This window comes from Nymphalis io, chromosome 6 (assembly GCF_905147045.1).
Source record: "Nymphalis io chromosome 6, ilAglIoxx1.1, whole genome shotgun sequence".
Lineage (NCBI taxonomy): Eukaryota > Metazoa > Arthropoda > Insecta > Lepidoptera > Nymphalidae > Nymphalis > Nymphalis io.
The window spans coordinates 14,165,193-14,181,165 of record NC_065893.1 but is presented as its reverse complement, the minus strand read 5'-3'; the positions used below and the strand labels follow the sequence as shown (position 1 = coordinate 14,181,165).

The window sequence follows — 15,973 nt, the reverse complement described above, 5'->3', positions numbered from 1 at the left end:
TCAATTATAAACACAAATTTTGCACACGAAAACTCAATGGTGCTTAGATTTGACCTCGCAATCACAAGATACACGTTTGTACCAAATAGGTCATCTTGTCTATTTCGATTTTATAAGACTGTACTTAAAAAGGATTTGAATTAAGTTATAACTTAGTTAATTTTGGCCAATATTTTATACACATTTGAGGAAGTCTATCGATATTTCTTCCTTGTGCGATTGGTTACGTTAATATTAACAGTTTTCAAGTTTTATGACGCATATTTATTTTGTAAAAAGAGTTTAAATAGTCGGCATTCATTATACAAACGGCGTCTGTTTGCAAACCCTCGTTGACTTGAGAAATGCAGAAGTCAAATTGATGATACTTCTAATTGTCTTCGTTTCGCCAAGTCAAATGTTAGGGTAACCATGACTATCTACCATCAGTTTTCAGAGATATATATGTAGGTGGAGCGGGAATTGGACCGCTAGTAAGAAACAATAGCCACCTCCTACATCGTCAATGTGCCCTCAAGCTAGGGAGCTAAGCTGTTGCTCTTTGTGCTTGCAGTTATACTGGCTTACGTAATCATAGTTTATATATTATTTTATTTATGTATTTTTATATTTGCTCATAAAATTGAACCTAATTGCACCCAAGCTTTTCTAAGATATATGTATAACATTCTAAGCTAGCTATACTAATATACCTGGAAGCAAATAAAGTAACTTATAAATACTGTTCCAACAATATTTATATATATTTTTTTACATGCCAGATAACCTAAAATTTTTGTACTATCCACGGAATTTTTCAATTAAGATTCATAAAATGTATTTATTTATTTTTATTAAATGTCTTCAAATTACATATTTATTCTGCTTTTTTAAATTTCATTTTCAGGAACACATCAACAACTCGATGCCACAGATACAAAATATAACTAGTTCATACAATTCGCCACAACATTTTGTGCGTGCGTATCATAATTTGGGTCGCACAGACTATTGTCGGGGTATTTTACAATTTGCCTTTGACATTTCATAATCCCGCGAACATTTGCAAAGAGACAATCTTTGCTTTGCGGAGATCTTTGGTTATTTTTCTTTAATTTATGGAGCGACAAAGAGATTAAATTAGGGCGTCAATTTGTAAAATAAGTAAAAGGTGGGTAAAGTAAGAAGTGGCTTATATTTTATACAATGCCCGTTGCTGTAAGTGAAAGCGACAACTTATCTCTCAATACAACGTTTAATGTTTAAATTATGCAATTCTGTACTGCAGTGTCAATAATTTGAATTCTAAGTCAACGAGGGTACTGTCAACCAAACCTGGTACAAATAACTACTAAGGTACTGACTGCTGACTGGCCACAGTAGTCTTTGAACAAACTTTGAGTAGACAAACGCAAGTGATTGACAGAAAAGTTTATCTCGATCCTTTTATAAAAACAGTGACAAAGACGCAACAAAAACCATGAAACAAATCATTTAATTGTAATAATTTCAAAATGAATTGTAAAAAATTAAAATTCCCACTGCTGGTCCGTGAAATGTTTAATCCGATACATATAGGTTTCCTCACGATGTTTGCCTTCACCGCCGAGCACAAGATGAATTATGAACACAAATGTTGTTGTTGTCACAACACAAGGTCATAAAAATTCAGTGGTGTTTGCAAGGATTGGAATCCACAATCTTTATTTAAAATTCACGTGTATGTAAATGTGTGGTTTAGACAAATACATTGAAACTTTACGTATTCTAAATACCTATTTTACTGCAAACTTAATGGAAGCACTCAAAATAAAGCTGCTAATGAAGTATTAAAATGTTCTTCGGTTGATAAAAATTTCAGCTAAATAACGCTACGAAAACGCACCACGCAGTTCCATGAATATTTATTTGCAGAAAATATATTTTTACGTAAGTTTTTTCTTCTAACTCACAGTAACAACCTGTTAATATCCCACTGCTGGGCTAGGGCTTCCTCTCCCTTTTGAGGAGAAGGTTTTGGAGCTTATTCCACCACGCTGGTCCAATGCGGGTTGGTAGAATACATATGTGGCAGAATTTCAATGAAATCAGACACATGCAGGTTTCCTCGTGATGTTTTCCTTCAGCGTTAAGCACGAGATGAATTATAATCTCAAATTAAACACTAATTTAGCAAATGAAAATTCAGTGGTGCTTTCCCGGGGTTGAACCCACGATCATCGGTTAAGATTCACGCGTTCTAACCACTGGGCCATCTCGGCTTCTTCTAACTCATATTGATGTAATTTAGATCTGCAGATTTGATCGCGATATCCTTACAAAGTATATAAACATATCTCCTGCAGTACTATTTTATTAAAAAAAAACGAGTAACGGCGCAGAATACTATCGCGAAATGTCACAAAGTCATATATGACGAAGACTATATACATAGTTAATTATAAACACTTTGAAGGACACACGCGTCGATTTTCACCATCAGTCGTTTTTCACCATATAAGGGTTGAGGTACGAAGTGAGCTCTTAGAAAATAGCTGTTCTAACTTAAATCACGTATAATCCTAAATTCGCCTGACATTTATGTACGATAGTTAAATATTACTTCGCAATAAAAATAAATCAATAAACTGAATCAAATTCATGTAATTAATTTACATGTAATTAATTTATAAACTATAATATTTTAAAACAATAAACAACGCATGGACAAACAATACGTAGACACCATAATGGCTAGCTCGCCCCCTTCCCAAAGGAACTGTCAGAGTTTAGGGCCATCTGCCTGACTCAAACCTGCCTGGGGCTGAACTGATGTCATACGGGGGGTTGTTTAAAAAATTATCTCAAAATTCGTCAAAAAATCATTTAATGATAATATCGATGTCTCACACTGACACATAACGACTACCAAAAGAAGCTCCTTGACAGCTACGACGTGTATGCTACCAGAGTTATAGTACACAGATAATCGCTAACAATATATAATATCCTGGGACAATATCCTTGGACATTATTCACACACAGCCATCTGATCCCAAACTAAGCAGAGCTTGTGCTATGGAAACCAGACAACTGATATACTATATATACTACTTTTCTTTTGTAAATACATACTTATATAGATAATTACACCCAGACACAGGACAAACAGACATGTTCATGCGCACAAGTGTCCGTCCTGGGTGGGAATCGAACCCACAACCGTGAAAGGCAGATATTTACCAACCAGGCCAACCGGCTGTCAAACATACATATAACGTGAACATTATTAACAGATAAAGGCAAAAACATATTAAACTTACGTTGTTCTTGTTGTTTTAGATATTTTAATCGACAATACAGTTTTATTTTTATTGGTCGTCCCACAAATGATCACAGTAAACTTAAATCGTATATAAGAAAATGAAAGTGAACAAAGGCGGACAATAAAATAACAAAACGGTTGGATAACCAAATAAGAGATTTTCCAGCCGACCATTGAGATACTGAGAAGAGAATAAATCAAGAAGTTTATAAAGAGTCTGTTTATATATATATATTATATTCATATATATTATAGATTTGTTCATATATTATATATAAATATAAAAATAACAAAGATATCTTTACAAATTAAAAAAATTCAAAAGTATTGTATTCAGCCAGTATGGGAAGGGAATCAATTTTAATTAAGGTGTTCTGCCAATATTGTTATCTGAATAAATAATAAAGCTATTGTTTCAATTAACTTGATTGATCACATGTTTTTACAGTAACAATTGTTTGCGATTATCATAACAAAGATTGCTTTCAAAGACAGAATTCATGTCTTTTTATGTTAGATGGGAGCAAGCGGGCAGAAGGCTCACCTGTTGAAAAGTGACTACTACCACCCATGGATACCTGCAACACCGGAGGGCTTACAGGTTGTTGCCGGCCTTTAAGGAATGAGTACGCCCTTTTCTTGAATGTTTCTATGTCATATCGGTTTGGAAATACTTAAAAATCGCGCTGTTGTCGATTTCCAGTCAATTCAATGCATTTGAATGAATACTTTACACTTGTGCCGTGAAGGAAAAGCCAAGCTGTGCACACTGTTTCACGTGTAAATAAGAATATCATTTCCATTTCAAAATGCTTCCTGTCTAAATATACGCTGCTATATAATTGCTTGTAACCACTATAAGAAATGAAGTGTATAATGGAGCTATTTAATAATTAAACAAGGCATTAATTAAATAGTTATTTATGAAATACCTACATTTAAATATTAACAAAATATCTATTATCTATAAAATAACTATTCCGACTTTTCGTCAATAAATATATTAATTGTAAACATATCACAGAATTGCATCAAGTAGAATATATAAAAAAATGGTTTGCGGTTTCGCTTCGGGGAATTAATTTAATGCATTTATTACTGTTGTGGTCGACTAATTAGGAACGCGATATTTGAAAGGTTATTTTGCATAAGCAAATAGATGCCTAATATTTACTCATTTTTTTATATTAACTTTATTATGGCGAAATATACTACATTTAGTAAGTGTTAACTTATCGTACAATATGACAAAAGAATGTCAATGGTCTGTCTAGTCACTAGTGGCTACCTTATAATATAGATCCGTTGACCTTAGGCTTATAATGCGGATTGGGCAAATAAAATATTATTGAATTTTACTATCAAGATATGCGCCTTAAGCCTTCTGTTTGCCGTTTTGTCGGTCCTGAACTCTCTATATGGTCAAGCCAGATTGACTACTCATCGGATTCTGATAAGGAAAAAGAGAGTACATACTCGTACAATATACCGCACAGTTGGTAAGCCTCGAGAATGGTCCAGTAAAATAATATGAAAAAGTGATACAAGAGTGCTTTTTTATAGTATTCATCATTTCCCATAGTCATTTCAATTCGCCACCAACCTAAGATGTTATGTCTCCTTTGCTTGTGCTACTGGCTCACTCATTTTTAAAACCGGAACTCAGTTCCTGTTTCGCGGTAAAATATATGATGAGTGGGTAACCACCAATTAAATGTAATAAATTACAAACCACACTCCATTTAGTAAGAGGTTTATATTTAATCCATGTAAACAAACGAATGAAAATTAGTCATAAATATTTTGTAATTCACATAATACCAAATCAAAAAACATTATAGCGTAAGTATAAATCATTATATAAAGAATTCTTTTATTGGAAAAAAAATACTGAGTAAAAAATATTATCAATAAAGAGAGAAAATGCAAAAATAAGTAACAAAAAGCGAATGTCACACCATAAAGTGTCGGATAATAAAATTATATTACAACATAAATATTCACAGCGATTGACTTTAAATAGAGTCGTAATTCGGTGGCCGAAGGATTGACGGCTTAAAGCCGCATAAACCTTAACTCCGTTGTAGTCGGTACGACGTCATACAACGGTATTGATTAGTAATGTTGATACGAATAATAAAAACTTAAATAACGTTCAATTTAATTTAGTTAGCTGAAAATTTAAAATTTAATATCGAAATTAGAATTTATTGAAAAGTAATGAGTAATAACTGTACGACCATTTTTGTAACGCTGTTGATTACAAGTAAAAATAAATAAAATAAAAATAAGTCAGTCATAATTCATACTGGGAAGAACCGGCAAGAAACTTAGACATTAACCTTTTTTAACAAATTAACTTACCTAATCAAGTGTGGTTTTTAATATGTAATTCTATTCATATTAATTATCTTTACAATTTTTTATTTATAATATTAAAATTTATCAATTATCAAATTTATAGAAAAAAATCCTTATTTCGTGGACTCGCAACCTTATTACAAGGTTGTGTTTATACAAATAATTTTATCAAAATAATATACAATATAATTGTGACTATGTATTAATAATATGGTAAAGCAACGCAACACATTAATTACGTTTATCAATACATTACTTAAGTCAAAGGATATTAATACGCAATTAAAATTTAGGTACTTCTTTTGATCTCAAATTTGTATTATCGTTTTAAAATGACAAAAAAAATTCGTACGACTCAATAACTGTTAATCCACCTTCGTGCGGCTTAAAGCGGCCGTAGCGCGACTGGCAAAAATATTCAGCGTAGTATCGACGCCGGCGGTTAATTACTCCTGAATATTTATTGCTCGTTTGAATAAATCGCTCGCAGGGAATAAACCCTTAACTTGAAACTTAAAACATTTTATTCGAGACCATTTTTAGTAAGGCCCTTTCATATATGATTTTTAAATATATTTATATTATGGTTTACCGATTTAGTTTACTTTTAGTATAAGGTAATTGATAAAACAAAAACTTAACTAGTTTTTGTAGGCTTTCATTTAAACGCACCTGTTAGTATATGTGGGCCTAATCTTACTACATATTTTGGAACCATATCTACCCAACTTGCTTGAGCTGAAATTTCTTTGTCACTTTTTATGTGCCTAGTATTATAATACTACACTTAATTGATCACATTACACACATTGGCACATGTGTTAACTAAAAACTTATTTTGTGAGCTCAGATTGCTCACGTGAATCTCAAAGAGTGCAGGTTCAAACCTATTTATCTACCAACCCTTAATTATTATTAATATTATTAATATTGAATTAGCGTTGTAGAACAAGCTCCACATTTGCAGACTTTTACTTGTTATAAACAAATATACGTTTAGTTATTATCAATGTCGATTCGAATATTTACGCAAGAATCTAAAGTTGCCTAATATTTTAATGAAAAAGATCTAATGAATAAAAAAAAAACTTAATTTTTTTTAATCCGCTTAAACGTGAAAAGAGCCCATGAATTTAATTACAACTGCCTAAATAACACTACTAACAATATACTTGTATCACATACTAGGTGGTAGGGATTTGTGCAAGTCCGTATGTGTAGGTGTGGTAGTGTGTGGTATAATACTGTTGTGTTCCGGTTAAAAGGGTGAGTGAGCCAGTGTAACTACAGGCACAAGGGACATAACATCTTAATACTCAAAGTTAGTGGCGCATTGGCGATGTAAGGTTGATGTTTCTTACTGTGCCAATGTTTATGAACGGTGTTGACCACTTACCATTAAGTAGCAAATATACTTGGCTGCCTATCTATTTAAATTAAAAAAAAAATACTCTCCTAATGTAAATAATTAATGTTTCTCATAAAGCATAAGTGTAAGGTTTAAAGAGATACATTGACCTACTTCAAAATACGCAGTTCGCGACGTTGATTAAACGTGTTCTTGTGTAGATAATTGCTCTCCGGCACACAATAACGCTTACCGTGACCTCGTAAACTCTGTTCATTTATATATTTCTCGATTGTTAAGCACAGTTCCGTATTGATACAAAAGAACCGCCAAGATTCTCTCAATATTATAAATATGTTAATAAAATAACATTTAATTTATATAGCTTACATAAAAGTTAACAAAGACAAACTCAACTATTTATTTTATCATATCGATTTAGTTGTTTTCAGCAATAAGCCTTACCGTAGCCGTTGGCCACCAACGTTGAAAAAATGATTAATATTTCTTACTGTGCCAATGTATATTAAAAAGCCGAGATGACCTAGTGGTTAGAACACGTGAATCTTAACCGATGATCGTGGGTTCAAGGCCGGGCAAGCACCACTGAATTTTCATGTGCTTAATTTGTTTATGTGTATAATTCATCTCGGGCTTGACGGTGAAGGAAAACATCGTGAGGAAACCTGCATGTGTCTAATTTCATTAAAATTCAGCCACATGTGTATTCTACCAACTCGCATTGGAGCAGCCTGTTGGAATAAGCTCCAAGCCTCCTCCTCAAAAGGGAGAGGAGGCCTTAGCCCAGCAGTGGGATATTAACAGGCTGTTACTGTACTGTACAATGTATATTGACCGGCCGGTGGTGATCATATGTGGTGATATAGCAGAACAATCACCGAGGTAGTTACCTGACAGTGAACTGTAACATTCGTATACCTACCTAGTTAAAACGTTTTAGCTTTGCAAAATGTCTAAGTTAGTAAAATAAATTAAAAATATTGAACTAAGCTCGTATATCGACACTTTTTCTATTTTTATTTCAATTTACTTTATTTTAAATAAAAATAGAAAAAGTGTAAGTGTGTTTGTACCCGATATGAATCAAGAGATTTATATCATTGATAGTTTCTACTGTAAGGGCACATTCAATTTGATTTTCCTTCGTTCGAAGTATAAATGGCGTATTTACTATAATCTTAACATAAATCTCGATAAGATTTACTTAAACCAGGCTTTGCCATATTTTATGACTATTTTTAGAATAAATAAAGAGAATTCGAGTACTTTTCTAATGGTTGGATACTTTTTTAATTCAAATGAAAGTAAGGCAGAAGATCGCTGACAATGAAACTATTTTAAATACATTTTTTATCTGCAAATACATTTATTTTGTATCCTAAATAGGAAAATATAGTTTTTAATAACCTTAGTATCAAGACTGTCCATATTTTTATTTGAGCTTTGCAAAATGAGCTTCTAAATTTATTATCCAACAGAAAATTGTCTATCCATTCATGTTTATGCGTATGTAATTTAAATATTATTGAGATTTTGGGCGTATAACATATTTAGCCCTTTATTGGGTGCAGGAAATTACTCTTGAATATTTATTGGTCGTTTAAATAAATCGCCAGCGGCGGGTATGCCGCTAATTTGTTCATCCACAATCTCGTTTTTATTTGTTAAACATCACAAATGCGATAATGGAAAACAAGAATTCACCGAAAGACGACATATATTAAATAAAAAAATACTCAAATAATCAAAATATATATTATGATTATAGGCTCAACATTATTACAATACATAATAATATTAGATGTTATACGAATAATTATTAAATCCCTCCAAAAAGTTTAAAGTAACGCCAAAACCAGTACATATTGCTTGCAATTTAAAAAGGTAGCCAGATGTTATTTCCCCATACTCTACTCTAGACGCCCTAACCTAACACTCTAACTCTCATCATAGCGTATAGCATTTTCCGTCTTAAATTCTCTACAAACCCTACACCTTAATCAAAATGAGCGGCTTGGCCATTAATAACCAACATTATCGAACTATTCATCACTTACAGGTAACGAATAGTATAAATGTCTCGGTTATACAAATATATATGGTCTATATTCTCATATTATTTAAATTGTTATACAAAAGTATATATATTTATAGTTTCTAAAATTTCCATACATATAAGGGCTAACAGAAAACTGTATGTGCGATAAACTAAATTAGCACTAGATATGCTGACCACGCACGTCGTAAGGGCGAAGATTGCTCGGCGCGATTGTATCTACTATAATATTAATAAATACTACGTTAAAAAAAGTGTCAGAGTTAGTTTTGGATTCTTCGGAATGTCATAACAAATAATCGATTCATAAGTTTTTATCATTAATGGTATAATTCGAAGTATATCATGTTTTATTTTCTATGGTGTTTGTCACTTTATCAAGAAAATTGGAATAGAGATCATCACATAGGCTACCTATTACTTTGTAACCCACACCCTCCCTTCGTAGTCTTAGACTTATAAAGCTATTATAAGTTAAGGATACTTAATGTTTTTTCCAACAAACATATAAGATGTTTGTTGGAAAATAATAAAACTCGAATTAACATTTCGAAAGACGCTTGTAAGAGTTTTTAACAATAAACGACATATCGATATAATTCAATACAAATCAAAAGCTTTTCCAAACAAGTATTTATATAGAATAGCAGATATTCAATATTTACGCTTCCATAATAGTCCGGTTGTCGCAGAAGTCATTATAACTTAGGCGGCGTGTGAGAGCGTATTCGAATGTCGACAATAAAAGGAGCAATGGTTGACAAAAGCGATTTTGCTGTTTTCATTTACTTTCCATTATTCTTTTAACTCGTTTGTCATTCTTTTCAGGCTCGACGCGCGTAAAGAAGAAGAATGACGTCTGTTTCTATTTACGTAGCTAAGTGACTCGGGCGTAGGGTTGCCAGGAATCCGCGTTTAGCCGGATATGTTTCGTGATCGGTCTGATCCGTTTGTAACGGTCAATGTAATGCAGCGCTTGTAAACAGACCGAGGCAATGCGGAATAACATTATAAAAACTATTTTAAAATGATTTAAAAAAGTTTTCTATATTCGATTTAAAAATAAAAGATTTAAAAATGAAAGATTCCTGCATTTGTATTTTCGTATCTGGCAACCCTACTCAGTCAGAAATAAGAAACATTCGGCGTGGGATTCTTCCGATTGTTGTTTGTAGTCTCGAATTTTACACACAATTCCTGATAATGCGAAATGCGTGAAATCAGAACAAACGACCTTCAGGAGAATGTTTTCTCATTCGTTTATTTAAATGTGTGTCACGGAGTATTTATTGAATCTCACCTCATTATTTTCATTAGTAAAATATTTATTATTTTTTTATAAAATAAGCAGGTTCGTTGTTATTAAAATTGAACAGTTTAATCGGGCCATTGAACCACTTCGATAACAAGTGCTATGTAATTAAGCATGATATATATTTTGGCCAGCAGCCAAATTATTATCGAGACAATATCTGATCAAAGTTGTCACGCTAATTTATACTAGATTAGTGAGATATACATTATTATGTTGTCATAATTTGCCTGCCCGTGCATGATTAGACAGGTTAATTGTACGTAATATGCTACTAAGCTCTATTGAATTATGCAGACATTCAATTTTAAATAAATACTACTACCTGTTTCCAAAATATGTATATATGGAATATGCTGAGTAAAGTTGTTGTTGACAACATAGGTAATTACATATCCATCATCTACTCTATCTTCAGGACGACATTAGAAGCTTTTGAGACACCTCATTTCACATGAGCTGATGTCGACAAATCTCCAATAAAATCAAGCGAAGTAAAGATTGTAACGCAAAGTTTTCGATTTTACAAAGTTAACTCACCCTTCCTTGGGCATGGTGTTCGATTCTACAATAAATTGCCGCAAAACTTTTTGCAGTAAGTAAATGTCAAAAAATATTAACAAATAAGGCTAATTACTCCGAACAAGATTACCTTACCTTTAACCTGAACCTTAGCTTTAAACATTTAAATTAACATTGAGAAATAACGATTCAAAAGTGCTTGTTAAAGCCTACTTGTTTAAAAAATCTTTATAATATTTTGTAGAGTAGTGACATCCGGCGAAAGAAACAGAGCTGTATTATATAATCAATCTGCCTCACTTATAAACGTTGCTTAACGACTGAGTCGTCGTTATTGGCCGGTTAGAGTGGTCGGTAGATACTTGCCTTTCACGCCGAAGGTTGTGGGTTCGATTCCTACCCAAAGGACAAACATTTTTGTGCATGAACATGCCTGTTTGTCCTGAGTCCTAATGATAATTAACTATATAAGTATGTATTTAAAAAGGAAAGAAAAGTAGTATATCTTTTGTCTGGTTTCCATAGCTCTGCTTAGTTTGGGATCAGATGGCCGTGTGTAAATAATGTCCCGGAATATTATTATTATTTTGTTGTTTAATTTTGCAAATCTCAGTATATACCGGTAAATTAATGATCACGGACTAAAGTTAAGTGAACATCATCTGGGTCCGAATTGAAAATTTTGAAAATAGTCTGTGCGTTTGGCAATGTAATGTGATCTTTGTCTGCATAAATTTTCTTACTATCCTACACGTGTTTAATATTGCAGCTTTTTGTAATTAAATAAACGTATGTGGAGGTAAGTCAAGAGCTTTAAGTGACTGGTGAAGTTGCTGTGGGATAACGCCTGTAGTAGAAAGAACTATCGGTACTATAGTAACTTTTTGTAGATGCCAATTTCTTGTTATTTCATCTTTTAATTTATTATTATTGTTTCGACATTCGAAATAAAAACCAACAGCATTGTTATATTAATCAACAACTAAACTGTGTTTATAAGTAAGGTAAGTAAATATAATAGGAATACTTACCAAATGTTGTCATCCTTTGTATTTTTAGCACTTGTCACGGCAATCGGTTGAAGAATATAGAAATTAACGTTCTGCAGTGCCATTCAGACTCAGCGAACATTTGACAAGTTAAAATAATTCACAATACACAAAAACATACACATACAATATATAAAAGTTCCCTACTTTATTTTTGTTATTAAATTAATAAACTATTTTCTGTTCTTTGCACGTAATTATTCATTTGTCATAACGGCGATGGAATAACATTTTTTTTTAGAATATACAACAGTGTCAAAAGACAACACTTCTTGATCTCATTCGTAAGTTACGTGTAAACTATTAGCGGCCGAATGTTCTAATTCCTTTTATAATATCTAATATTTTCAATATAGTTGGTAAATTAAGTGCTTGAAATAAAGGAGTGGAAAAGAAATGTCTTTTGATAAAAAATTAAAATACATCAATTAAAAATAAAATTTGTGCGGAAAAGTTCCGTTAATAATATATAATTATGTACATTTCCGCTGAAGGTAAAATAGTCCATGACACCGCAGGATGCTTGCCTGTTTTCCTCAATAATCATACTTAGGTAGACGAAATAACAGCAGAGTTTATTAGTTTATAGTTTTTTGATCTGTAATCGGTTAGTACACATTCAAAATAACAATGGATCGATCTGATTTTAATTGATACAAACACAGGAAATTCGACGAACCTAGCAGAGAGCAAAGCATGGGTGTATTCATTCGTTGCTGATTAATGTCGAATGATTAACACAATCTTTGACATGGGCCTCCTGACGTCATTGCGTGGCGGGTAAACTGAAAAAAAGAAAGCCAGCATAGCACAGTGACTTTTTGGCTCGATCATGTAACGATAACAGTTCAAACATTCAATTACAGTCAATAACAAAATATCACAAGCGCGCCCGATCAGACAATTAATTGCACTTGCGCATTTTTAGTTTTACTCTTTGAATAAAAACGAGTAATTAAATTTTTTATTGGAAGAAATACCCAGATTACAACATTTTTGTACATAACGCTAAACTGTGCTTGTTAAGAGCGTCTAGATCAACGACGTATACCGTACGTATACATAGTAGTTCTTCAGAACGGTGTTGGGAATTAGGAGAATAAACAGTGTCATCTATACATAAAGCGTAATATTTAGAACATAAAAGGCTAACAAACTGCTACTCCTATATAATAGTTGTCACGTACAAATCGTGTTGAGCGTTGTGTCTCACTGTCATAGTTCGATATGACACTTCCTAGTTCCAGGCGGCAACTGAGAATTTATTGGAATAAAAATCCCGAAAATCGAACGCGAATTTAGTAGCCACCTAATAGGCCAATAAGACATTTCACAAACATACACACACTACTATAAAATCTAAGAACCGCTCAATAACTATTTTAGCATATTTCATCTGTGGTACTCCTCTATTAAACAGATTAAAAATAGTGGAATAAAAAATCAAATCATAAATTAAAAACAGGTACATTTTATTGAAAAAAAAAATATGTACACATAAAAACAAATAAATAATCTTATGTTGTACAGTTATTAGTCTATAAAACATTAATTTCATTGAAATACAATACTATACATAACTACAGTTAGAATAATATGTACATAATACCTCATCGGAGTGTTATTACGATTTCAATAAACAATATAACAACTAGTCATGTCGTAAGTGGAATCTAAGTTACATGTAAATAAAAACAGCAAGCCGTCGTCGAGCTCGATACATTATAAATTAATTTTACAAGTAAATATCATCTAACAACGACCGTTGACAACAAATTATCTATTTAAAAAAAAAATTATTCATGCGTGACATGATCTAATCAATCTAGCTACGATTTTTTTAGAAAGAAACATTTAATTTTTATTATCTATATAATATTATTTATTGTGATTAAAAAGCATTTTAGAAATGTTTTAAATTAAAGACTCCCTTGTACCGAAGAACGTAACTTAATTTATATAGCGACACTTTTAGTGAGGAATTGTTAAATTTCTCGAGGTACAGTCGTGTGATGATCGTTTAATATCAGCTTACGGTATATATTCAAATCTCGAATGTACGTTTAAAGTCGATATTCAAATATATTTATCACAATCAATAATAAAAAATTTTGTTCTCATTCGATGACATTTATGGCCTAATGTTTGATACATTTTAAAATGTCATGGAAACTATATCTACTAACAACGCGTATAGGCCTTAATTATTGGTATAAATATTATATTTAGTATCGTATGTATAAAATGTGTTAAAATAATAACTTTTTAACAAAAAAAAAAAAACTATAATCTACTTCAAAATATATTAAATTGAGATTTAATTATACTCAAATGAAATGTCTTTATTCAAATTATTAAATATCGCTGATAAAAATATTTCATTTAAGACTTATAGTCATCATCTCCTTTGTGAGTCGGTTAAAATGCAGTCATCACTACAATCCGATCCGACATTGCATTGACTTTGACATAGCAACACTTATAAACACTCTCAAACAAGTACGAATGATATGCGCACTGTTCTATATGAACTCGAACCGTAGTGTTGCCATCGTATCGACAGTTCTAGCAGCATCAACCTTAAAAACTATAGTCTTTTATATTAACAAAAGTACTTTAAACATTATAGCAAACAATTATACTGTCCGAAAGTAAATAAATACTGCATTTATTAATGTAAAAAGTAGCTCTTGAGGCCCGTTTATTGTCAATTATCTCATCCGCGTTATCTACATTTTAATATGCTCAATATTTTGACTAGAAATCATGTTTTTATTTTCTAACAAAACATAAAAATGTACACAATATATATAGCACACTCTTATTTAATTTACATGTTACTAACATTGTACAAAATGTCGATGAAAATTGTGATAAAATACCCTAAAGTACCCTCGTTGCGGGTACGGGGCTGATAGAGCACCGCCTCTCTCGACACTGGCATCCATTCGATATAAAACGTAACCGACATTTCTTTCATACACACCGAGAGAGAAAAGGACGGCATACCATTACGAATCGACAATCAGTATCCAGAGAGGCGGTTAACAATATTTAAATCGCCGAATATTTTTACATATTGAGAAACATCCGTCACTATGTGAGGGCACGTTTGTCACGAAATGAATTCAACTTTCATTTATGCGTAATGTATAGACAATCTCTTCATCCTGTCACCGATGACTGATGTTCAACTCGTAAAGTTCATCACCTTAACCTAATAAGTATATGAGTGATTAAATCACGTCTATATCTAGCTGCTAAAATTTCTATCAATTATTATTATTATTTTTTATTTATTTTTTAAAACACCGAAATCTTAAATATTTACATAGACTCGTTACTCTGGACTGTTTCGCTCCGAGTGTTGACTGTCGGAGAAATATTTCCGGGAATAAAAATTCTGCTACTGACATTTATATTTATTTGTATAAGCTAGATAAATATGTCCCTATTTAGTAATAAGAAAAATCTATTGTTTAATAATCGGAGTCGATCACGTAGTAAAGGACCTTCCTTCAGTACACGACTCAAAAACGATAGCCTTATTTAATCGTACGAAACTTTATTAAGATTTATGTATTTTAAAACTTCTTACTGTATTTTATATGTTGAAAGATATCATATTTATTATATACTATTTTATTGACGTAAGAAAACTTTAATGTCCGACACTAATCGTTTAAAATCTCCGTGGCTACTGATGGGCTCCTCCGGAACTTCCTCGGTCGACCGGAGTCCGTCATCGAGAGCTCCGCAGGCGCGCGGAGTCGAGCTTCGCCGGGGCCCTCCTGTGCTTGCTCCTCGCCTTGCCGTGGGCCCCGCTGCGCCTCGGCGTCTCGGCGATCTCCCCCGACGGCACCTCGGCCCGGTCCGCGCTCGAAGCTCGCCTCCGCTCGGACTTCTTATCCAACTCCGCCATCGCCTCCTGTATCGCGTTCTCGAGGAGGGTGTTCAGTTTTCTGCTCCTGCTCGGAAAGAACGATATCTCATAAGGCGACGGTTCGGTCGATCTCCGAGG

At 32.7% G+C, this 15,973-nt stretch overlaps 1 protein-coding gene across 3 annotated transcripts in view; it reads right to left on the bottom strand.

Annotated features, from left to right (window-relative positions):
• Positions 1-13,407: 13,407 nt before the first annotated feature.
• LOC126768857 (uncharacterized) overlaps positions 13,408-15,973 on the bottom strand; it is a 75,003-nt gene continuing 72,437 nt past the window's right edge. Inside the window, exon 9 of one of the 3 annotated variants that reach the window (XM_050487211.1) lies at positions 13,408-15,920. In XM_050487211.1, the coding sequence (XP_050343168.1) occupies positions 15,695-15,920 (226 nt within the window). In that variant the 3' untranslated portion in view covers positions 13,408-15,694. The remainder of the gene's footprint in view (positions 15,921-15,973) is intronic. The other 2 variants (XM_050487212.1, XR_007669278.1) reach the window with 2 other exon arrangements.